Genomic DNA, 25942 nt, shown 5'->3' with positions numbered 1-25942 from the left:
CCGCACCAGCCGGACGGATCGATCGGGGAGAGACCGCCACCCGCCAAGATTCCAGAACCGGACGAAGCCCCCAAATATTAAAAAATGAGGATCATTAAATGCTAGCTTTGGACAAAACCTTTGGATCCTTCCTCTTTTCCTTTTGCCCGGGATCGAGCGGCGTTCTCCATGAGCGACCCGCAACCGCGTGCTGTTAAAACGAAACAACAACAAAACGTGTTGACGTCACAGATCACGGAGTTTAATCTCATACAAAGCAATCGACAACAAAGCTGCAGAGGTACAGAGATATACATTTTATACAGACAAGAGAACAGACAACACGAAACACAAAAGACAGACAAAGGCGCCCAAAATGTGGAGGAAAAGATGGAAAAAAAACCTCTCTTGCTGGCTTGCTGACCTGTACTTTTTAATGAAAGAGGTGTTTCCCTATTTAATATATGCAGTCAAGGCGTTCCGTTCTTTGACCAATTAGAAACTTAGAAACTCCCGGAAACTCCCCTTCTTTACAGCTCCGATGTCTGGTTTTTATCTAACCACTTCGTGCCCATCTCCGTCCGACCTGGCCGAGAGGCGCCAAGAAGTCTGTTCTGCTCTCTCGGAATTGTAAATTTTATTGCTGTGTCTGTCAAAAGGGGGAGGAAAAAAGGCCCTGCTTTGTCTGCTGAATTCCCAACTGCTCAACAGAAACTATTCCAAATTAAAGTGTTGGCTATACCTTTACACATGTCGTGGATTAGCTATATTAAGCACCAAACAATAATTATTTTCTTTACAAGTTGTAACTGTTCAGATTAACGGTTTATGAGGACAGTAGAGAAATGATAAATTGTCTTATATCAATTCAGAATCAGGCCTTTCTCTACTCTAACATTAAAACTTGATTTCAAAGTTGTATTTTCATCTCTTATGTGAACTCGACAAGCAGAAACTTTTTAATAAAACTATCATTTGATCCCAGACGTTGCACCGGAGATTTAAGCAACACAGAACATTTCCCAGGAATCATTTCAGTGACGTAAAAAGTCTCCAGTAAAAAGCTCAGTAAAAACACATCATACATATTTTACTACTCAGGCCTACAAAAGAAAAAGAAAAAAAAAAGACTTTTATTCATGGTTGACTAAAAATGACGTGTTGTCCAAAGTGGTGGAGCAGGCCACTGAGAACAACACAATGTTGCCCTATTTTTATTTTACTTTCACCTTTTTGCTTCTGGACAGGAAGACACAAAGGGCGTCATACTGTTGCCGTGTTCCTTGTTGTCTGTCTGTGGCCATGTGATGGTTGGAGGTTTATTTAATGCGACTTTAAGTCATTAAAATCTCCTAATTTAACAGTAAAGCTCCAGCCATTATATGTGTGTGAGCAGTTCATTGGTAGATTTCTACCAATGGTGTTTTTCACTTCCTCTGATGCAACAACACGCCGTCAGCACGGCCCTTTGTTCCCTGTGGCGCCGCCCTGCAGGGAAAACTCAACATCTGCATGCTGTGGCTCACACCCACATACAGCGGGAAAGGACACTGAGGACGCTGCAAAAGTTTTAAAACTCACCAACAAGTCGCTTGCGCAGCTGGATTTAGTTTTCCTTGTCACGTGTCATTTCCCACTGTAGCCAAAATACGAAGCGATCTGGTAACAGGAAACGACTACAGCAGGAAACGCTTCTGTTAAATGTTGCTGAGAGAGCTTTTTATTAAATTTTATTTTTTAAGTTGGCCATTTGTAGTTTGCATGAATCAAAAGCAAGTGCAACGAATCCACGGTTAGATTTACAGCGGCGCTCAAAGTGGTACACAACCCTGACAAGACGCAACGTCTCCGTCATTTTAAACGGGAAAATGTTAGGATTTTTTCCACCTTTGCTGTGACGTTTATTCTGCAGTTCAATTGAAAATTTGTCAATGAGACATTTTAAGATGGTGCAGTGACTTGCTGATTGTCTTGTTGATTAAAACTAATTATCCTGATGCAAGCCTTATTTTGTTGAAAAGTCACAAAGCATAAAATAACCAACCAAAATGGAAGAGGAGCAGTGTTGCAGGACAGAAATTTTTTTTTTTTTTTTTGCAGTTAAAGCCTCCACACAGCTGCTGGGAGAACGAGTTTGGATCTGAAGACAAAATTCTACTTTTGGGAACTTTTGTGATAATGCCATTAATGAGTTTTACATTGCTTTTTAAATAATTTAACATTTTTAATCAAATCATTTCAGTTCTGTCTGACTCGGGTCGCTGCCAGAAAACCAACAAAGTAATTTTAGAAATACATTTGCCAGGTGTATAACTGTGAGTGTAGCACAGAAACACTGTGAGGCAGCATCATGTCTGGAAATATAAATACATTTCTGATCCGTTCCAAAAATCAACCAGTCGTGATGTTAAATGTTTGCAGAAAGAAGATGAAGGCCGATTTTAAAAGAAAACTGAACTGCTTTGCAGCCAAATCAACAGAAAAAATGGCGTTGAAAAAAATAACATTTTAAGTTGAAAGAAAAATACACGATCTGTGGGATCGCCGCTAGAGGAGCAGATATGTTGAACTTTTTCAGAGTTTTGGAAATAATTTCCCCCTTGGAAAATCATATTTTGCTTCCTAAGAGATTATTATTATATTAATTTGAAACATTACAGGATATACGTCACATTAAAGGTGGAAAATGTCCTACAAAGCATTTATTATATTTAAAAACTGACTCTGCACACTATTGAGGTCTACTGTAGCTAAAGCACATGTTTTATATCTAATCTCTTCCATAAAAGCTTCATGTGGTCAACTCCTTCTCTATAGTGATGATTTGCTCTTCTTTGTTTGTGTTCAGCCGTTTACTTCAGGCTAAATTCGCCTAAAACACCTGAATATGAAACATTTTGGGTGATTTATGCAGTGGGCCTACAATTGGTGTTAAGTCTCTAAAAATCTGTAAATTTTGTGCTTTGTGTTTTTTGAAAAGAAAAAAATGACATGTCATAACTCGCATTTTCTTGTTTTGTCTTGTCTGTCCTGTCTCTGTCTGTCTTTGTGTGTCCTTTGTCTTTTTTGTCTTGTTTTCTTTTTAAACATATTTCTACTTATTTCTGCTTTTCATTATGTGCTTCTTCTCTTTTGACTTTATAAACTACATGTTCATGTTTCCAATGTATGCAAACCAAACTCCAACCATCTGTCACTTCACACACACACGTTTCATCTATGATTTTCTTTTGCACGCATCCAAACTAAACCGTTTCTGGGTCGTAAAGCGACCGGCCAAGAGAAATCTCGCAGTCTCAATAACATATCGGGAGTGGCGGGTTCGTCTCTGCGCCTCGCCCCCATCACCAGTCCACCGTTTGAGAACTATGAGACGCCGGGACAACTGCGCCGCTGCCGCTCTCCCATCCCCTCCATTTTGTAGCAGAACAAAATCCTCGTGATGCCAGAGAAACGCGGTGGATTAGTTACGGATCACGCTGAAACTTCCCTTTGCATTATAATATATTGTGCAAACAAAAAATAGCAATAACGTTAAATGAACTTGAACGTAGAGTGACTTCTGTTTGTGATGCATGCATCAAGTATGCAGATGGGTTAAAGTACGAAACGTAGCTTTCAAGGAAGTTATTGTAAACTATTAGATGAGACGTTAAAATATTGAGATTGGCTCAAGGATTAAAAATAGCCTCACAGGTTTAAAGGGGGAAAAAATGCAGATATTTTAGAAGTTAAATTTGTAGATAGACATTCATTTTGTGTTGCTAGTATCTCCAGCCAGAGAAATGAACATGAAACAAGAAAACGTTCATTTAGCCAAAGAAAAAAGTCTTTGTTCGTAGATCACTTTGATGTTAGCAGTTCTCTGCATTCGTCGTTCGTGACTAATGATGTAAGAGGATAGCAGAAATCATCGCTGTTAGCTCTTTGTTTCACTATTGGCATCCTGTCATCATAGGACACTTGTGTGGAAAGTTTAAGCTGCGACTTAAAGTGATGTGTAGTAAAAAAAAAGAGATGCCACGGTGTATATTAAGATTATAAACCGACTTCATCTTAATACACTGGGAACACGATCCCTCATATGCAAATATTACCTTGGAGTTAGCCAGAAAAGGTCCATTCTGTCATTTTAATGACATATAAAATGAAGATTTGTGCAAAATGAGTTGTTCATGGGGCAAACATTCTTACCAGTTACAGAAAACCAGGATAATGTAGATTTTTTTCCAGATAGCAGTGGATAATTAGGTGGAGCTAATGCTAATGCTGCGTTCACACTGAACACAATTTGAGCGTCAGGCGCTTCAAGTTCACATTCAAAGTCTAAGTGGACGCGAGTCTAAATCACGTTGGAACGAGCCGTTGTTTCCTGTTGCCTTTCTTTATGGTAGAGAAACTGAGAGAGTGACACCAAATTATTATGTAATGAAAGCTTCTGCAATCATAACAGAGGCTCAGATGCTTAACATTTTAGAATATTTTAGATATGCTCATAAAGAAAAAGAAAATTAAATCAGCAAATTAAGGATTTTTCTGAAATAATTTGGAGTTATGATCCACAGAAAAATCAGCGGGGAAGCAGCAGGTTCCTGTAGCTCCGTTTTCACACCTTTATTTATTTAATGACAGGAAATGACTGAATGGACCTTTAAAAAAAAAATCATTTTCTGGTAAGTGATATAAATGAAGCATTTAATATTTCCTCGTTTATTTTTTTAACAAGAAACTTAACGCGATGTATTTAAAAAGCTCCTAACAAACTAATTTTTGGAAAGTCAAATTTGAACGACTTTAACTAGGAAGTTTAAATAAAAACAAGCACTTTACTAACAGTCGGTGTTGATCACTAACCTTTAACGTTTGCATAAGGAGTGGATTCTGCGCGAACACAAGCCACGCCATTGAACACGCTTTGCTTCATGATTGTTCGTTTCTTTACTCAGGTTTTCTTTTCTTTAAAATGTTTTTCTAAAATGACTAAATCATCTCTTTTTTTTTCTCATTTTACTGAAAACAATCAATACATTTTGCTTTTAAAACCAAGATAAATATCTTTCGGTGTATATTTTTCATGTTTGTACATTCTGTGTGGAGCAACAGATCAGCAAAAAAAAGAGAAAAAATGTCACATTCACATATGCAATAAATGTGCAATATTTCTTTAATGCTGGAAAACATGCTGTGCATAAACATGTAAATATGCAGATATATTTTTACCCTACAAAAAGGCAGACTACTTATTCGCATGTTTCAGCTCCTGTGGATGTAAGTAGTAGAAGTGATCAGATCTGAGCCATTTCCATTTCCACGTCGATGTTGTGGCAGCCGTCTGAAATGGTTTTAGGTTGGAAAAAGTTTGATATTTTCCTTTTTTTCTGCTGCATTTCACTGTAACGATCCACACTGCTGTACCACTGGATGGATGTAAGAAGAAAAAGTCAAACTAAAATCAGAACTGACTTAGGATCACATTTTCCACGTGTAAAATTCGTCTGCTTGTTTCGGTGTTGCTAATCTAACTGTTGCACTCTGTGGTCCTGGCACCAGTTTTTAAATCCATGTGCTTCCAAAGAACTGAAACTGGAGTTTGTAAATGAGTCTCATGTGAGCAGATGAATGTTTGTTTTAATCGCCGACTGACTGGAAGTGAGTTGTGGGACTGATGTGAACAGAAACGGATTTTCACACATAGATTTAACATTTTCATGAAGAAAAAAGAAAAAGGTTGCAGTGTTGTAATGCGATCTGAACACTTGTCATTCAGCATGCTGAGCAGATTTTCAGACTTTTTGTGTACAATGTGAACCTAAACTCTGGTGGTGGGTTTTTTAAATGAAGAGAAAACTTTAGTGAGCATGCAGTGAGGAAAAATTCACGCTGATGTTGACCATGACCAAACTGAGATTTGGCTCAAAACATTTGTTAGGATCATTTCTCTCCTTGTTTTTTTTTTTTTTTTTTGCTTGGCTCCTCATTAACCCTCTTAGCCTCACTTACATCTTGTATAACCATAAAGGGAGGATATTATATTCTGTGGATTATACTTAAATCACTGGTCTACTTTATCATTTACAGTAAAATAAGTAGGAATATTTTTGTGGACTGATGCAACTGAAGGAATCAAATAATGTCTTTTATTTTGCACATTTTTCCTCATATAAATGCTATTTACTCATATTTGTATTTGTGTTTTAGTAACATAGTTTTCTTCTGTTCCAGTGAGAGCTAAGTCATAGTTTTGACATAAAGTTGTAGGATATCAAACAGAAACAGGCCTTCCTGTGCCTCCATGAGGTCCCTGTAGACCCTGATGTCAGTTTAGGATGCTAGATTTAACTAGCTAAACCTTTACAGCAGCACTTATTATGGAAAATGTACATGTGAAGGCATTAAAGTCATTTGAATTTACTGATTATTTATGTTTACATTAAGATTTTCAACAATGATTGGACATATGCAGCTCTGGAAAAATTAAGAGACAACTTAAAATGATCAGCTTCTCTGATTTTACTTTTTCATAGGTTCATGTTTGAGTAAATGAACATTGTTCTTTTACTGTACAAACTACTGACAACATATCTCTGAAATGCCAAGCAAAAATGTAGTATTTATCTGCAAAAAATGAAAAAGGGTAAAAATAAGGAAAAAGCTGCAGGGCTTCCAGACCTGGAATAACTCCAAGAAAACAAGTTCATATTCATTTAGAAACAACAACTTTAATGTTTTAACTCAGAAATCAGTATTTGGTGGAAGAAGCAGGAGGTTTCCAATGAGCTTCAGTTCATTTTTTCCAGAGCTGTTCATTATTTTACTAGATGTTATTGATAAAAGGTTCATGTCAATAAAAACTGTCTTAATATCCGCAGACAGAATTGGATCACATAAGGAATAAATGTAATGTAGATTATTGAATAGTTTCTTGCAAAACTATTTTTAGTCTTTGAAAACGTAAACACGTTTTATGTGATAAACAAGAATTCACGCACAATTTTGAAGTGGAAGAAGATACTTTTTTTTTTTCAAATTTTATTTACATATTAAAAGCTAGAAAATATGGCATGCGTATGTATTCCCGCTTTTATTACTTCACCCCTAAATAAAATTCAGTAAAAACCTTAAGATGTCACTCAACAAGTAAATAGGATCAGTCTGTGTATAAATAATATAACTAACATTTATTTTATTTCAGTTAAACTTTATTTACAACTGCAGTTTTCTGTTGAAAACATTTAAGTCTGGTTTGTTCAACAGCCATGAATTGTGTTTGACTTTTAAGCTCTGCAGTGACAGAAACACCACATTTTGTTCAAAAGTGTAATGTTGTAAAATAACTACTAGTTACAACATAGGAGAATATTTTGATCAGATGATTTCATCAGTTAGAATAGAGTTATGCCTTTAAGGATTTATTAAAATGTACAGACTCAAAGATCCATGTATGGAAGCCATATAGAAAAAAATAATCTGCAATAGATTACTAATTATTGTCAAACATATCAGATCGCATAACGCGTTCCCATTAAATTTTGAATATTCTTTTAATTCACGTGTCAAACTGAAGGCGTGGGGGCCAAATCTGGCCCGCCATAGCTTTTTCTGTGGCCCTCTAGACTCAAGATTACATCAATAAGTCTCCAGTTTTTCACAAATCCTGAAAATTCACATAAAATCAACAGAAACCCCCAATTTCTTCTGATTTTACAGCAAATTTTTCTCAAAATTGATCAAAAACTTTGGGTTTAATTGACCTCAGCTTTACTTAATGTCAAGTTGCAGTCTGTGATCGATACAGCGAGTATAAAAATTCACATTTAACCTCACACATCAGTGCAAATTTAAAAATTCCTTACAAATATTTCTAAATTAGCAACACAAAATCTGTGATTTTGATTCCAAAAAGCCGCAAAAACAAAACCCTGATCAGTGATAGTTTAATCTTAAGAAACACTGATTGAATGCTAAAACAAACAGCTATTTATAAATATCATCTATTAATTTAGTGATAAAATGGGTTTTATCAATACATTCTGGCACAACTGGCCCTTTAAGAACATTCCGATTTTTGATTTGGCTGAAAATTAAATTAAGTTTGACTCTCCTGTTCTAGTTGCAATTTGGATTTATTTTAAAAAAAAAAAAAAAACAATTTACTACTTTCAAAAAGTTACATGTAACTTTGGGAAGACGAAAACCAATCACCACCTGATATTAGTTATTAGTTATTTTTGCTAATCAGTCCATGATGCCATCTATATGTAACAAAATGGCAGCTGTTTGGACAATGTTTTAATGGCCTTGTTGCTGAAAGTGAGTTATGTAAATAAAGTTGCCTTTTATGATTCTGAAACAACATCAATAAATCTCAAGTTTCCAAAAATTCACGCCTTTATGTCATACTTAGGAGCAATTTTCCAATGATACAAAGATGGTGAAAATAAGACATTTTATTGCATAAAACAATAGATTCATAGATAACGTTTTAAGAAGTGACATTACAATCAGTTTTAAATCAAAATAGAAAATGAATATATATGTAAATCTATATAAAAGTATAATTACATAGCTTTAATTTTTTTTAAATAGTTGATATTTGAGAAATAGTTCATTTTTGTCTCTGGATCCCATGTTTGTGTCTATATCTTATTTTCTGTCCCATTTTCCCAATGCTGAGCTTGGCAGGACAGTGAGCTCATTGTTTTAATTATTACTGTATGAGAATTCATCAGATAAAAACATTGCAAACTTTAAAGTTTTACTGGATTTGCTGTAAAATTTGTGTCTCATTGACTGCTATTTTGTTGTTAAACATGTTTACAGTTCATTTTTCATTAAAATCCTGTTTAAAACCATTTACAGTTGGTATTTTTAACGCAAACGTTACATATTGTTTACTTGATTTCCCCCGTTATAATGTAATATTCTACTGTTTATTGAAAACGTTGTGTTTATTTTTTTTTACTGGCCTGTTGGAGGTTTCATGAACTTTGGTGACGCCTCTTCACTCCACGCCTCTTCCTGTGTCGACATCAACAGATAAAAAGTGGAAAAATGAAGAGCAAACAGAAGAAGTTAAAAAGCAGCAGTAGTGGATGATGTCTGCTATCAATGGGTTTAATGTAACACAAGATTCATTTTCCTTGTTTCCATAAAGGAGGATCCTTCAGAAATGTTTTCATTTCTCATTTTGTGTCGTAGCATTAACATTTGCACCATTTCCTATCTGTAAATTAGGTGTTTAGCACCAATTAAAGGCACAATTTAGAACCTAAAAACTCACCATAAATGCTAAGGCACAAAATGACCGGTGCTAAATTTACTGTTGTATTTTACAGAATGTTTAGCTTTTCTTTGAAAAGTGAAACCGTTTCTGGATGTTTCTGAACATCTTTCTTCGCAGTTTTGCAAACACATGTAGGTCAAGCAGCACCAAATCATATGCAGAGCTCTTTAATGTTGTCCAGTTTGAGAAAAGTCAGTTTTCCATATTTTTGTAATGTTTCCATTTCATAATTTTGCTGTTTAAGACGAACCAACTATTCCAGCAGATTTAAGTGTTTGTTGTGTGTTGTTGAAGCATTTTATTTCAATTTGTTCACTTCATTCTGACACAGTTTAACTGCAGTTGACAGGTAATGGTAACTCCTGATTACTTTACATTTGTTCATAATGTCAGAACCTAATTAGCCATTTGTTTTAATGTGTATTTGAGAAACCTCAGCTAACCGCATATGAAGCAGTTAAGTTTTGGTGCGACTGAACATGATTATTTGAAGGTTGGCGGCGGTGAACTTGACATTAACGGCTTTCTGTTTCTCTCTTTGCAGTGTTAAGTTTCTAGCGTTCGCCTTCTCTGTTATGAGGAGTCAGTAACTGGTAAACAAATTGCGGCGGGAGCCACATAAGCGACAGGCTTGTCGCGGACGGACAGTTGAAAGGAGATCTTTGAGGTGACGAGAGAGACCAGAGGGTAATCATGAATTAAAAAAAATATATAAATATGTATCACATGGTCTGCTCCTCACATTGTTACCAAAGCAGCCTCTTGGATCGCCAACCACACCTTTTTTGACAACAGTTCACCTGAACCCCCTCCCACCCGCCCACTTCTTCTTCCTGTGCCCCCTTCCCTTGTCCTTCAAGCGGACTGAGCATTGCACTGACACACTTTTGGAGAAAACAGGACTCCTGATGACACATTCCAGACGACATCTCTCTGACAGTGTTATGAACGCCACCCTGCTTATTGACCAAATCGGCACCGCCTGCAGTGCCGAACCACTGAGCAAGTTTCCCGGTCAAGCACTCGTCTTTCACCTGGACTCAAACGAACAATGTAGCATCTCTGCTAACACACTGTAGCATCTGTTGGTTGGGAAATATCTTGACTTAAAAACCAATCCATCCACAGTTCAATGAGAGAGAAAATTATGCATTCAAGGGATCTTCTAGATGTCACTCCTGTATTCCTTTCCAGTGAAGTAGAAAGTCATTGAGGGAGCACATGAGAGACAAAGGATTGGTCTTATTCAATACAACAATTAATTTAAAAAAGAGAGAGAGATGCACAAATATAACAATGCACAGTCTTTAACGGCACCTCCTGACAGCCCCTTGTTAAAGTTTAGCACTTGTATAGTCTTCCATTTACTTCTATTAGACAGAAGTACTGCCCTGCTCATCAAACAGCACTAACTCTGAAGCAGAACAATCGAAGCACATGTAGCATTATCTTAAACAAGTCATTTTATACTCACCCTAAAAAGTCTCCATCACTAAATAGTGATGGATAGACTTATCTTTATCTCTCATGTACTGATGTGGGCTTGCACGAAAATCTATGTTGGGTACCAAAGGTCCTTTAGCATGCACTTGCTGAATGACCCTCTGTAATGTATAGTAGATTAGTAGAGATATTAAATATAGGGTGAGGCTTCTACTCCCTCTCATGCTAACCATCGTCTCTTAGTCCTTTGACTGCCAGTAGCTTCCCGTGCCTCACTGCACATGTAGGAAACGTCCCCGTGTCTGGGTGACGGAGACTTGATTAGTAAACAGACTGACTCGAGGAGTCAAACCCTGTTGGAATATCGGCCTATCCTGCCTAAATTACAAAAAAAATGCAAACAGTTCTGCATTATTTTGAACGGGACCAATCTGGTGAATATTTCCCAAACACTGCCAATTAGGCGCCAAGACTCCTCTGATGCATACTGCCCTGCCTCTCTTGTCCCTCTTGCTGCCAACATGTGCTTCACTGGCAACACAATGTCACGATGAAGTTCAGGGGGGAAAAGGGAGTCCTTCTAGGTCCAAAGGATATATTCAGAGAAACGAACCAAGAGTAAGAACAAGTGTGGACGTGTACAAAGAGAACAAATCTATATTTTGATAAACAAATCTACGATGCTCCATGACTTTGGAGATGGGGTTCTGTCCGGGAAGAGTCTGGAAAAAAAAAAAGGTCTCATACAAGAGAAGAAAATTAGTTGGTGGAAAGGATACAAGAAAAGAAGTATTCTTTCATGCTGGGGTGTGCAACATAATTTAACCCACAGGTGTTGGGGATGAAAAAAGGTCTCTAGAAAGACCTTTAGCAATGACTGACTCTTGCCCATTCAGACATGGAAAAGAAAAAGGATGGACAATAAGAATAATGGGAAAAAAATGCATTTTTGTAACTTTGTTTACCAGCATGACTACTTTGCATGACTGTCTTTTCTGCAAGCCCTTAGTTGAAGACAAGGGTGCTAGAGATACAAAAAAGTATATATAAAATAAATTTAAAAAATGTTATATGCAATTAATGTTTTAAAAAAGATTATAATTAAAGAGAAGAGCTATATTTTCTTTTGAGAAGTAAAAAAAAATGTGAATATTGAAACATGTATGTTTGCAAAGTACACCCTGAACTATGTTTTGTTTGATGAAATCTCTCTGCTACTACTGCCCTACACTCTTCATTCCAGTGTTTATGACCTCTGACATGGTTTTTATTTTGTAACGCGTTGAGCAGCACACTTTCTAAACATTTAATTGACCAACTTTGCCTGTAGCATCTGAGCAAAGTGCTGTAGTTGTTGTCAGTCACAAAGTCCATGTTTCCTCCTTGACTTGTTTGCACATCTTCCGTAGCAAAAGCAGCACCCGTACTGAAACAGCAGCTCTCCGTGTTCTGAAAGCTTGATTAGTACTCATTGTTTGCTAGTTTTCTTTGGCAATAACGCAAGAGTTGTCACGACTGTAGCTGATAAAAACGGAGTCCTTTGAGTTATCTTCAAAGCTTCAGTGTTGAAGGGATTCCTAAGAGTCTTGGATGCCTCGTTCGCAGAGATAGCAGTCTCACCCTCTGCAGGAGAACAGGAAGACCAATAAGATAATAAAAGATGCAATATGGCGAGGAGTTGGGAGAGATTTTTAAGTTTGCATGGAATTAACTGCCATTCCAAATTCAGAGCGTTGGCTTGAGGGACTCAGGTGCGCTGATAGTGTACGTGGATGTAGGTGTTTTGCTATTTTCTTTTTAACATAATAAATTTTAATATATAGAAAAATAATAATGTGAACACCTCACAGTGATGTGTTAAAAAATTAAAAATCAAAAAAACAAAACAAAACAAAAAACAGCATGCATTATGACTTGATAATCTCTCCAGGGGGAACAGAGTCTTGCCATTTCCCTCCAGCCTTCTGTCATTGTTCCTGTCACGATTTCAGTCCGGATAACTTTATAAACACTGTGCCGTGTTGTAGAGCAGCAAAGTCTTCCTTGGAGAGGCAACTGAGAACTATTCACACTCACAGTGTCGGCATGAGTGTGTAGAGGTAGCTTGTCTTCATTTTTTTTAAAAGGTCAGGTCTTTGCATCTGTCATTACCACACGGCCGAGTTCTTGTCATCCCGCTGGCTAGTTCATCGTATCACAACGCAGTCATGCAAGCACCAATCAAAGAGACCCAGAGCTTCCAAAATGATGTCAGAAAATGATAAAGAAAAGGTAAGAAGTGGTCCACCTGGGGGAGCCTGATGGTGACAATGAAACAGTGACAGGTTGAAGGAAGACTAAGGTGATCTGTGGAGTGTTGAGGGGTCTTCAAGAACTTCTTCTTTGGTTTGGTTTTCCCAGTGAGTTTCAAGCCCCGCTGGTCCGGGGTTTAGCTCAGGCAGCTGAACGGTCCTCCGCCCATTTCTCGTTCATTTCAGCGTGATGTAGACGACAGAGAGCGTTAACAGTTCTGTTGAGTCTGCGCAGGTTTAACAGGGTCCACAACTTTCTCTATTTGCAAAAATCTTACTAACACACAGTTTTCATTCTGGAACGTTCTCAGAGCTTGGATGGCAACAGAGATTTTTCAGAGGTGGCGTGCACAGCGGCAAAAAAACAAACAAAAAAAAACTTTGTGATTCACCCAATTGTTTGTAAGTTGTATTTTTTATTTCTTATGGCCAGGCAGTGTTTTTATTTTCATGCTACTGTTTTTCATTGTTAAGTTTGCCATATCTTTGTTCTCCACATTGCGACTCTCTGCCAGCAGCAGGCTGAAAAAGATGTCTTTTTTCCCCCTAATGCATAATACTGCCATTTGATTTAGATTTGTTGAACAGGATGAGTTACAATGTCGATTGTGCTAAGTCTGTTTTATTTTTTAAAGGTTTTCTATCTGTTAGAAAACGTAAAAGAAAAAAGCAGTCACCTCATACAACCAAAAGGACAGGAATGCTTTGTGTTGGCGTGTTACTCTGATTTGTCCTGAAGGTGCCACATGGTCTTTGGACAACACCTCCTCCACAGCATCCTGTTTGATTTTACTTACATGTTTGTTCGTTTTTCAAAAAAATGTTTTCATTGTGTCTCTTTTTGTTTGAGGACACTGTATGCAATCCACACCATGTATGCCACTGATCGACACTTACTGTAAGCTCCCTGAGACACAGATGTGCTGTCATCAGTTTAGACATTTTCAGCCACCTGTGGCTTTCCATAGAGTGACATAGCAATCACGTATATCTTTAAAAAAGTATTTTACAAATTGAAAATATTACAGTTGTTTCAGAGCAAATTATATCATACTATATAAAGTTTTCTAATATATGAAATGTTATTTTAATGATAAAATCTAACAAGTCTAACCTCTTTACAAACATCTAATTTACTGCATTCACATAAGCATCCCAAAGATTCATTTTACCTGCTATTATTGTGTAAAACAGACTTAGGTACTGGTCCATTGTACTGTGGTCTTAAGTGGAGCCTGAATGGGGAGAAGAGGTGATCACTGAAGCATCAGGTTGTGACTTATGCCGGATTTCATTTTTGAAATGTTGGGACATGAAGAACAACTCATCAAGAACTGTACAAAGTATATTTCAATGGAATGTTCATGATCTATCTTTTTATATTTTGAAGAGAAAAAAAAAATAGAAACATATCAATAAAGCGTCATAATTGAACATATTTCTACTATTGAGACTTAAAATGTATGAATGTCAATGCGATCTAATGTGAACCAACCTGCATTGCAGCTTGAATGAACAACTGAACAACAGTCATGAGATGCTTTTTCAGAGACATTGAAATTGCTTAAAAATCACTGAGATCAAACTAAAATAAATGGAAGAGTAATCTCAGTTGTGTGTCGGTTTGTTTAAGTTGAGTAAATGAAAGCAAAAGAAGCCCCCATGCGTTCTGACCGAGTAGGATATGAAGTGGTGAAGTGACTGTCACAGTTAGCTGTGTTCATCAATCTGACAGCAGCAGGGAGACCACTAAGCACTGACTGATGTAATCAGAGCTGAAATGAGGAGGCGAAGAAAATCCAAAGTCTTTCAAGGCAAGAGTGACATGTTATATGTGACTGAAAGTTTGTGGACATTTCCAAGAGCTTGCTAAATATCAACATGGAGGTTATGGGGGGATTTTTCTGCCACATTTTGAGAACACACATTTAAGTTTGAAAGCAGGACTTCATGTCTTGTAATGCTTGTACTCAAAACTTCTGCTCTATTTCAAATATTCACTGTGCTTTCTCAAATCTCCGCTCGCTTGCCAAACATTTTCTGCTAGCGCTTGGAACAAAAAAGTACCGTCGCCTAGCAACCTCTCAGCCAATAGAATGAAAGTGTTGTACTGTGTGCGTTTGTTTCCTTCTAGTGGCTGTGCCTGTATGACTACTGTTTATTCTATCTATCTATCTATGATGGAAGGTTTATAGACATATATTTTTTCTGTTAATGGTTATCTATATATCATTACATATAACCATTGACAGAAAACATATATCTATAAATCTATTCATAATAGAGAGACAGACAGATAGCATGTCGTGACTAAGATGTAACACGGTTGGTTTTGTGGATCCATTTTCTTTGGTTGGATGAACAAACTCCTGCTACAATCGATAGTAACCACACAGGCATACACACTAGAAGGAAACAAACGCACCCAGTGTAACACTTGCATTCTATTGGCTGAGAGGTTGTCAGGTGACAGTACTTTTCTGTGCAAGCACTAGCAGAAAATGATTTGCAAGCGAGCAGACAGGTTTGCAGGTGAAGATTTGATCCAAGCAGAGAAGTTTTGAGCATGAAGAGAAAGGTCTGAGAAAGCACAGTGAATGAAAGAGAGCAGAAGTTCTGACCACAAGAATTACAAGTTTTGTGAAGAAAGACATGAAGTCATGCTTTCAGACTGAAAATGTGTGCTCTTGAATTATGGCAGGAAAATTCCCCCATAGAAGGTGATCTTTAAATCTGGGGCGATCTGGAACAGGGTCAGGATATTTTGAAGCAGGGAGGTAATCTAATGCCCTTTTTTCTTTCCCATAACAATCTAAATTGTTTAATCTCAACATTTGTTTTCGAAAGAATCTTTAATATCGACACACACCAGTTTATAAAAGTAAAGAGCCTTCCAAAAGTGTTAATACAAACTGAGGTATTTGACATTGTTACATTAAACCACAAACTTTTGTTCACTCTCCTTTAGCCTCGTCTTTACCAGATTAGCATGTCCAGAGGCTATTTTTCTTATTCTTCTATGCAAAATTGCTCAGGCAGAAAAGAGCATAAAATAGACTCTTAGCTGGATTCAGATCTGGACTTTGACTTGGCCATTGTAACACATGAACATGCTTGAAGCTACTCCCATCAGTTTCACATGTTTTGCAGTTCCTAAGGTTTTCGTCCAGCATCAGATCAACTCTGACCATCCATCAACTATACAGTGGACTCCTGGTATTCATTGGGGTTAAAGGTCACAATGCCACCCACGAACAGTTGAAGTCCTCAAACACTTGAGATTATATCTAAAAAAAAAAAACAACCTATAACTGCCCATTTATTAGTTCAAAACACTAAATATACCTGCATATGCATTAATACACAGTGGAAACCAGAAAAAAATTGCAAATAGGTGATTTTTCTGCAAATAATTAGCAGAAACCATGCAGCCCTAACTCTGACCCTGATATACATATTTTAATTTGTAAAAAAAAAATTAAAACACCTAATTTTTCTTCTATGTGTGTGTGTAGTCATGTCAGGAGTATCAGGGTAAAATGATTGCACTGCAAAGCCACAGAACAGGAAGTGCAGGTTCAATAAAAACTTTATTTCATTCAATAATTTCAGAGGATTAATTTGTCGCTTTTATCTTTTAGTACATAATAAACACAGCCAAACACACTATATTAAACGACCAGAAAAAGCAGAAGGGTTTGTTTGCTACGAATGAAGGCAGCTGTGAGGAAATGTCGCCAATATACAGCAGCCTCTGTTACAAAACATTACCGCCCTCTTGTGGTGTATCACCGTACTGTTTGGTAGAGTATATGCTACCACATTTTTCAAATCGATTTAATTGATTATGTACCATCTGATCTTTAATTCACACTATTTAAAACATTTCTGGAAATACTAGAATGAAAATGATCGTTTTATTTGATGTGTTTTAAGGTTACCACTTAAAAGTCCCAAATAAACACATGAAAGTCCAAATTTGAGTCCAAAAACAAAGGTGTGCAATTCTTGAGTTGAGTCAAAATCTAAAACATTCTACAAATATATAATTTAATTGTAGTAATAATTCAGAGATGTTAAAATTATTTTTAAAAGGTGCTTTTGTTTGCCAGAACAACCTTCAAGACGAAGTGAACATTAAAGTCGTCTTAAAATCATTGTCTCACCACACTATATTTCATTTTTAAACTGAAATATAAAATACCTTTAAAGCAAATGGCTTATTAAAAAATGATTAACAAGGTTTTAAATCAAAAACTTTGACATTTATCAAATAGGGTCGGGGCCTCCTGTCAGTCGAAAGCACCATGCTCTGCTTAGGCGTGTTGTCATTCGATAGGGAGGTTGAAGGTTGTCATGCCTCATGGCTGAAGTGGAGGGGACAGGACAGGGAGGAGGTGGAAGGGTCTGCCGGGGATCTAATTTCAACACGACAGCGCTCCTAAAACATTTCGTCCACTGAGGGACAGGGCGCGATCCTGGATGTTCCTTCAACAAACAACTGGAGGCAGAGGTTGTGACCAGGCTGGTCCGGGAGTCTGGCTGGACACAGCGGATCACATCACCGGCTGGAGCGGACAGCCAAAGGAAGGAGTCTGTTTGTGTGATACATGATGACAGGCGAAAAGACAGACTACCTGGTGAGCAGCAGGAGGCGAACAATGTGAATCCTCATCCTCCAGTTAGTGTCTTGCAGCAACTCGCTTTCCAAATAGTGAGTAGACTTTCTTCTCACACTACCTCTGAACACTACAGACACACAAAATCTTATAAAGTTTTTTTTTTTATCTCGTTTCTAGTGCAGTATGTCATTACACATGAAATAACACAAAACTATCTTACAAGGCTCAACTTTTCAGAAAGATGTGATGTGAAATAATCTGCCAGTGGAACAAGTACTTTCTCAATATTAAGGAATTATTGACCTAAAACAAGCTCCTATATCTTACTGAAAAGTTACTTGTAAGTTTTGTCTTATTTAAAATGTACGAATATTAGCATTAGAAATTAGAGACCAAAAATACTTGGTAAGATTTTGTGTTTTTTCAGTGAACAGACTTTTGCTTGCCCTTTTTCTTTAAAACTAAAGAAAATCCGTTAAGCACAATAAAACTTATCAGGTCCAGTAGCTAACAAACTCTGTTGCCATCTGTAACTCCCGTTGATGGACTCATCCCTCTGGTTTAAACAGAGTCCACCTTCAGGTCCAGTTCTACAAAGTCTCAGGTGGGAGGTTTATCTGATCTTTCTGAGGGATGGATAGTGGAGATCCAGAGGCATTCGAAGAAGGAGACAGAGGGAACGAGGGGAACACGGAAAAGGACAAGCATCTGAAGAACCAACTCAACACCGAGGAGAAGGGAGAGAAGGAGAACAAAGGGGATGAGAACGAGAAGAAGAAAGAGCGGCGGCGTTCGGGGGGTCTGTGGAGGAGCGGATGGGCTCTGAGTGAAAGACTGGCCATCAACGTTTCAGGAATGCGCTACGAAACCCAGCTTCGCACCTTAGCCCAGTTCCCCAACTCCATGCTCGGGGATCCCAAGCGGAGAGCCCGGTACTTTGACCCGCTTCGCAACGAGCTCTTCCTGGACCGTAACCGCGCCTGCTTCGATGCCATCCTGTACTTCTACCAGTCCGGGGGTCGGCTCCGTAGGCCCGGCAACATCCCCCTGGACATCTTCATGGACGAGCTGATGTTTTACGAGCTCGGAGAGGACATCGTGAACCGCTTCAAGGAGGACGAGGGTTTCCCTAAAGAGGAAGAGCGGCCCCTGCCGTCCAATGAGATCCAGCGAAAATTGTGGATGTTGTTTGAGCACCCTGAATCCTCGTCTGGGGCCCGTATTATTGCCATCATCAGTGTGATGGTGATAGTGCTGTCCATTCTCATCTTCTGCTTGGAAACGCTGCCTGACTTCAAGAAAGAGGTTGGGAACATAATGTTCTACACCAGTGGACCCTTACCCGGCTGCTCAGGGCCCCACTGTCCTGCATGGTTCCAGTTCAGCTCCACTCAATCACATTTATTTCATCAATCACAGCACATTAAACAATGTCACATAACCCTAACCCCTAACACAGCAAACACTGTTTTGTGAGTAGGTTTTCTAACCACAGGCTAATTTGCAAACCCAGTCATTGTTTGGACCTAGGCCTGTCACAATAATCAATAAATTAATTAATTAAATTAAAACAAACTCAGTTATTTCCATTGGTACGATTTATCGTTTATCTCTTTTTTTCTCTCCTACCAAAAACTGGATGATAAAAGTCTTCAGTTTGGTGCTTTGGTCTCAAACAACTCTTATTTTGTAGGACAATTTTATTTACAAAGACTTTATTTGTTGTTTTGTTTACTTATTTTGGATATCTAAAATGTCTTCCAGTTCCAGTGTTAAATGTCGATTAGAATTTAAAGTTTACTGATCTTATATAATGTATTCTTGCATTATTATTTTCCCATTACCAATATATCACTTACAAATTGTCTGAAAACAACAATATTATCGTTTATCGCAATAACTTCTAATTTATCGTCCAGCAAAATTTGTTATCATGACAGGCCTAGTTGGACTTTTATTAAAAGACAGCACAATTAAAATTATTTAATTATATAATTATTTATTTTAATTGTGCACACATACACACACGCACACACACACTGATTTTTTTCCCCACTCGTGCACAGGTGATTTAATTGTCTGCATTGTCTCCTTATTATACTGATTATAAAAAATATGGGTTTTTTTTTACATTTTTGTTAAAACTATCAATATGTTGTGACTATAATATATGGGAGTGTTTTCATTAAGCAAATTCATTTTCGTAATTCCAATTTGAGCACTTAAGCAGTCAATGGGAATGCAGTTACCCATTCATTTAAGGCAGGTTTGCACCAGCAGTGAAACACCTACAACATGCAGGACGGCCCTGAGGACACCATGTGTCTGAAAAAGATTAGTGCTAGAGGTGCACAGATTCATCAGCACCGATTTCCTTAATTTTGGGAGATTGGTGATCGGCCAGTACTTGTACACAAAGCCACTGATCTCATCAACCTCAGCAAATGTCTACAAATCAGCCACTGTCCTCTTCTGCTCTGCAGTGACCAACCCACCAGGTCATGTCTGCATGTTTGCAGTTGTTTCCAACTCAGCAACTTTCTTGCTATATTTAGCAACATTTCGGGGGAAAAAAAAAACTGGAATCGGCCTAAATCCAAATCAGCAGGTCAGTCTTTTTAAAGATGGGCAATCAGCAACTGACCAGAAAACTGCACCACTAATTAGTATACAGGCCCTCTCTTGGTGGTACAAAATGTATCTATTCTCATGGGTTACACATTCAGGACAGGAAAGAATAAGAAACTAAAGCAAAAAATGGAGCAAGGGAGTAAAGTCACTTATGTAGTCATAGCAATTATTCATAATAAGATTGTTCCACATTTGAAGTTAATAAATGATTGAGAAATGCGTTGAAGAGAAGAACCTCCAACATTTAGATATAACAAAAATATATCTTATTATTATGTTTTGGCTTCAGGTAACTTAGCCATTCGGATCTACATTTAGTACTGGCACACTGACATGTTTCCCTTCTTACTATTTTGCATGTGAGGTCGGAAAAGAGGACATTGTTTAAAAATTAATTGGAACCTGATAAAGTTTAAAGATAAAATAAGTATAATGAAATTATACTTATTTCCTCATTTCTTACAATTCATTCTTTGCTAAGAGGAATGAAATGAAAGCAGGAGGAACCAAAACACAATGCAGAGGAATAAAATTTAATTTAATTTGATTTTAAAAAAGGAACCAAAGAAACCATAATACTGCCTATATTATTAAACCATATTATTGCCTATATTACTTTCAAAGAAAATATCCAGTTATCTAGTCATAGCAAGGTCACATTTTATTTTACACACTATTGTTGCTGACTCTGGTCCTATGAAATATGACAGATTTTGAGTCTTTCTCAGTCCAAACATTTACCTCCGGCTGGTAGATATTATTTATCTTTTACAGTAAAATATGAGAAGATTATAACCTGTCTTAAATCATTGGTTTTCACAGTGGGTAGAGAACGATACGTCCCGCCGCTGACGGCTACCGTTTGTATCTAAAAAAAAAAAAAGGTCAACTGGAAGAGAACCAGACCTACAAATAGCTGCTTTTTTTATCTAAACATTAGAATAGTTTAGTAAGACCTTAACATAATAAACTATCCTCCCTAATTCTGCCAACCATAACCCTATATATTTAGTAATTTATGTTAAAACAATGTAATCTTTTGATTTTTGTTTTTATTTGCCTGAATCACATTTTTTGCACCCACATCTGTCTCCAAACAGTTGCTGGTAGCATCCAGGAGTGTTTTCTAGGAAATTCTCTCTTTGGCTAACTCCTAAAGGACTTATTTATGAACATGTCCAGGTTTTAATATTTATAGCAGTGGCGTATAAGCCAAATAATCTTTCACAGCCAAATGTTGCACATTTTACAGCCTTCATATCAAATCATCAGGGTATAGAGTTTTTAAATGGAATATGCTTAACTATTTGGGTCAAAGGAAACATGATACCGTGTGAGGCAGGTGTTCAGGTAAACACTCTCCTGGAGAGTGCCAGAGTGTGTTTGAAGGAAAAATGCTGGCACGGGAAGCTTTTGGCTAATATCCCTGGATGCAGACCAGAGAAACACTGCAGGAAGCTTAGGGTGTGATTATTTTAGCCGACTGTTAAATCTGATATGGTTTCAGGAAGGGCACACCGAGTGTCACTTGGGAACTAGAACGCAGACAGAGCGGAGGGACAGTTAGGTGTGTTAATGAAAGGTCACAAATGACCGTACACATGAGCAAGGGTGAGAGCCGAAGCTCGCCGATGGCTTGGGACCAATGATTTAAAGGTCTTGCAGGATGAGCAGGATACACTGGGTCATGTTAACACATTCCTCCAGCAGTGTTGTGCTGCGCTACGTTGGCATTGCTGCCAGGAAACTACTGTAACTTTTTCCTGTCCAAGTCAGAACGCCCACTGTTCACTAGCAGTGTTAAACAGGGAGATGGGAAGGTGTAGATGGATGAGGAAGACACTCATGTTTCTCCTTACAGATCTTAAAGGGGTTATATTTAGTATTAGGAGAACCCATGGAGCGGATCAACACATACTGTAGATATCCAGCGTTAGTAATAAACACTGTCACCGACCTGCTACTGAAAGTCACCATCAATACTCCCTCTTCATTTAAGCTTCTCTCAATCTATATATATATGTATGTATATGTTACACACGTCATTACAACATACAAAGCATATTGTTCTATATTCAGGTCGTTTGTCACCGTACTTCTGACTGGACATGTTCCCAGTGTCATATCATCCTGCGCAGAAATATGATGATAAATGACTTGACAGATGGAACAACAGGTGGTCTGAGGAAGAGTTCAGAAAGTGCTAACTGTAAAAGATGTTTCGCATGCTGCCTTAAAGGGCAATAACAGTAAATATCAACGTAGCTTATTAGAAATTTGTAGATGAACTGTGAATATTTTTGATGATAGATGTGTATTTACTGAGTAGTCTGTGCTTTAGGCTAACAATGGACCCTGAAAACCTCTTATTAGTTAGCCTAGCTTAGCCTAACCATTCCTAGTAGTGTTTTCACTGATGTCATCAAGTTCCAAAAGCTACACATTGCGGCCATGTTGGAGATACTCATGGTGATTAGTAAAGCAGTTTTAAACAAACTTCTGATATTTTTTGAATATTTTAAAGATGTTTTTGGCCATAAAAGCACCAGACTGGCTAACAAGTACCAAGACTGTTTGAGAAAACGGAGAAGCAGTGAGCAAACGAGAACATATTTTGGTTTTGATGAATTATGAATCACATTATAATGAGAAAGTTTCCCTGCTCCTGAATTGAAAATGTTTCCATAACTGTAGGAGGGAAACAGATGGTGCTACTGTGCAAAGAAACAGATTGACCCAGCAGGGCTTACAAGAGATATATGCATTTAAAAAGGTTCAAGCAATACAATCTTATCAATGAACACATAACTAAGAGGGCCTACCTGACACAATATCCACCCAGCACTAACTCCTTTCCTCCTACCGCTGAAAGTTTTAATGTAGCTTAACAAGCTACATATATCTTCTCTACCCTAACAGCTTCTGACATTCTTCTACTTGATTATCATTATTATTAATTGTTGAAACTTTTTATAAAGTAAATGTTTTTCATGATCAGAACAATTTCAGCAACAGGAGTATGTTATTATTTTTACCTTACTTGTTAACATTGGACTTAGCTTGTTTTAGTTTTTCTATACTACCAAAATGGCCATCCGGTCTGATGACATAAAATGAAAACACTCCATTGCTTAATTTCTGGAGCAATACTCTTTATACATTTTAGTGTTTCTAATTTAATACCAATTAATAGGATTTATGTTTTGTTATTGTGCACTTGTTTAGTTTACCAAAATGTTTCAAACTTTTGCTGTATTTCCTGTCTGTTCCTCTTTAGGAATACCACTCCCAGGGGAGGAACTCTTCAGAGAACATGCCTCCTCCTCCAAGCATTTTCACCGACCCCTTCTTCATGGTGGAAACTTTGTGCATATGCTGGTTTTCTTTTGAGCTCATCATGCGATTCTCAAGCGCTCCCAGCAAGATCCACTTCTTTAAGGATGTCATGAACATCATTGATTTCAGCGCCATCCTTCCTTACTTTGTCACCCTGGGAACAGAGCTGGCCAAAGACGATGACTCGTCTCCGACCACATCCTTGGCCATCGTCAGAGTCATCCGGTTGGTGAGGGTCTTCAGAATCTTCAAGCTGTCTCGGCATTCCAAGGGCCTTCAGATCCTCGGTCAGACGCTACGGGCAAGCATGCGTGAGCTCGGCCTGCTCATCTTCTTCCTGTTTATTGGGGTCATCATCTTCTCCAGCGCTGTCTACTTTGCGGAAGCTGACCACCACACCACGGATTTTGTCAGCATACCGCATGGCTTTTGGTGGGCAGTTGTCACAATGACCACAGTGGGATACGGTGATATGTACCCTGCGACTGTTTGGGGTAAAATGGTTGGCTCCATGTGCGCCATTGCTGGTGTTCTGACCATCTCTCTGCCTGTGCCCGTCATTGTGTCCAACTTCAGCTACTTCTACCACCGAGAGACTGAATGTGAAGATCATACTGAGTACAATCATGTGCAGACATCCCTGTGGGAGGATGAGGAGCCTGAAGGAGAGGAGACTGAGGATGGGGATAGGTATCAAGATCCAGAATTTTATCCCACTGAAGGAATCTGCAACCCTCTCAACGGGACTTTACTTGGCGGACTATGTACTGGCCAGATGGCAGAGTACACAGGAGGTAACATGTATCTGAGAGAACCACTAGTTACACAAGTTTAGAGAGAGCCGGGATTCTTAGCACCGTTATTCAAAGACACAAAAAGTGTAAGTAAATAAGCTAAATCTTGCAACAAAAGTGAAAAAATTGGAGGAACTCCAAAGGGAAGCTTTTAAATTCTCACCTTGAGTAAGACAATCAAGGTCATACCTCCTAAAAATGTTGTATTGGTTCTACTTCCTCGCTTAATCGTCCTTTTCATCAACACAAGTCAGCTAAATATACCCGAAGATAAGCCTTTTTCACAGAACAGCTCAAACTACCAACAGCTTTCTATTCTCAGGGTAACGGTATAAAAATAACTCCTGCTAACATGTAGCAGTGCTTCCAGCTTGGGATGAAAATGACTTTCAGAAAGTATGTGCCTTGAAACTATGACGTCTTAGTTATTTTTGCCTTAAAGGTTGAAGTGCAAGCGAAACAGATGATTGCTACGTCACAGCAGAACTCAGCCAAATGGCAGTAAAGCTTCCTCCGTAGAAAGACTGGGATCTGTCCCGATCCGACTTCACATTCTCAACACTCTTTTGTGAGAAGTGTACAAAGGCTGCATTTGTCTGTTGTTTTAATTACATGCTCTCTTTGTTATGCTATGGCAGTAATACCCTTAATTTATGCTTTATTGCTCAGTGTTTTTGTCAAGGATACTATTTTACTAATTTTCATGAAAGCTGCTTTAATCTGTAGGCAGTAAAAATACATGGATATAAATTAAATGGGTTGACAAATATAATATTCACCAAGTGATAATTGTATTTTTTTTATTCTATGATAAAATAAAAATGAAAAAAAAAAATTTTAGGATGCCATATCAGACCTCGTGTTTCATGTTTGAGTTTCTGGGGGAAGTCTTGATAACTGCCAAATAGTTGTCATCCGATGATGTTCTAGTAATGTTCCTCTGTCTCAATAAAACTCTTCAGATTTTCCACTACATCACAGTGGAGACTAACAGAAGATATGCAGGCTAAAGCAATCCTTCTACAATAAACCACTTTAGTAATTGGCTTCAGCTTGTCCGTTTAACAACCAGTAAAGTCCGAACCGATGAAATTAAATGAGGTTTTTGGTGGATAAAATCCAGATCTCTGCTTACAAAAGATGAGGAAGTGAGGAAAACATGACGTCAGTGTGATTTTCCACATTACAGCAACACATTTTTAAAGGCACGGGAAGAAATGCTAACTTCTAAATAGCTTATGTTAATTTGATCATACCAGCAGGTCTATGATATCAACAAGAAACTTTTGTTTTAGTTTTTCAAAGATAATTTAGATTTGTCTGGTAGCAGCGGAGTGACTAACTTTATCAATATTGTTATTGAGCTCTGATAACAGTGTGAAATAAGCCTTATAGGAATCCACAATTAGTTGTAACTATAGATTTTATTTGAGAAATATTTATTTTACATTGAAAAACAATACAGTAAAAATAGAATAGAATAGAATTCAACTTTATTGTCATTGCACTGTCACAAGTACAAGCAACGAAATGTAGTTTGCATCTATCCAGAAGTGCTCTACG

At 37.8% G+C, this 25942-nt stretch overlaps 2 protein-coding genes across 7 annotated transcripts in view; both read left to right on the top strand.

Annotated features, from left to right (window-relative positions):
* The window catches only part of LOC116727663 (potassium voltage-gated channel subfamily C member 1-like), a 77852-nt gene extending 63245 nt beyond the window's left edge, over positions 1-14607 (top strand). For 3 of the 5 annotated variants that reach the window (XM_032575243.1, XM_032575244.1, XM_032575245.1), the window contains one exon: positions 9807-14607. Coding sequence is in view for 3 of the 5 variants with exons in the window: in XM_032575245.1 (XP_032431136.1) it covers positions 9807-9820 (14 nt within the window). In the remaining 2 variants the exon portion in view is untranslated. Of the gene's footprint in view, positions 1-3248 lie in introns of all 5 variants that reach the window. The other 2 variants (XM_032575241.1, XM_032575240.1) reach the window with 1 other exon arrangement.
* Positions 14608-17377: 2770 nt separating this feature from the next.
* LOC116727665 (potassium voltage-gated channel subfamily A member 7-like) lies at positions 17378-25234 on the top strand. Of its 2 annotated transcripts, none has more exons than XM_032575248.1 (3): positions 17378-17636; positions 18188-18923; positions 23527-25234. In XM_032575248.1, exons 2-3 carry the CDS (start codon positions 18252-18254, stop codon positions 24418-24420), a joined length of 1566 nt encoding a protein of 521 aa, XP_032431139.1. In that variant the 5' UTR covers positions 17378-17636; positions 18188-18251; the 3' UTR covers positions 24421-25234. The 2 variants fall into 2 exon arrangements, with proteins under 2 accessions (XP_032431139.1, XP_032431138.1); XM_032575247.1 differs by having other exon boundaries at positions 17379-17710.
* Positions 25235-25942: the final 708 nt, after the last annotated feature.

The sequence above is a fragment of the Xiphophorus hellerii genome, chromosome 10 (assembly GCF_003331165.1).
Source record: "Xiphophorus hellerii strain 12219 chromosome 10, Xiphophorus_hellerii-4.1, whole genome shotgun sequence".
In the NCBI taxonomy this organism is placed as follows: Eukaryota; Metazoa; Chordata; class Actinopteri; order Cyprinodontiformes; family Poeciliidae; genus Xiphophorus; species Xiphophorus hellerii.
Note: the sequence above shows the minus strand (reverse complement) of the source record. Positions and strands in the feature narration are given on the sequence as shown.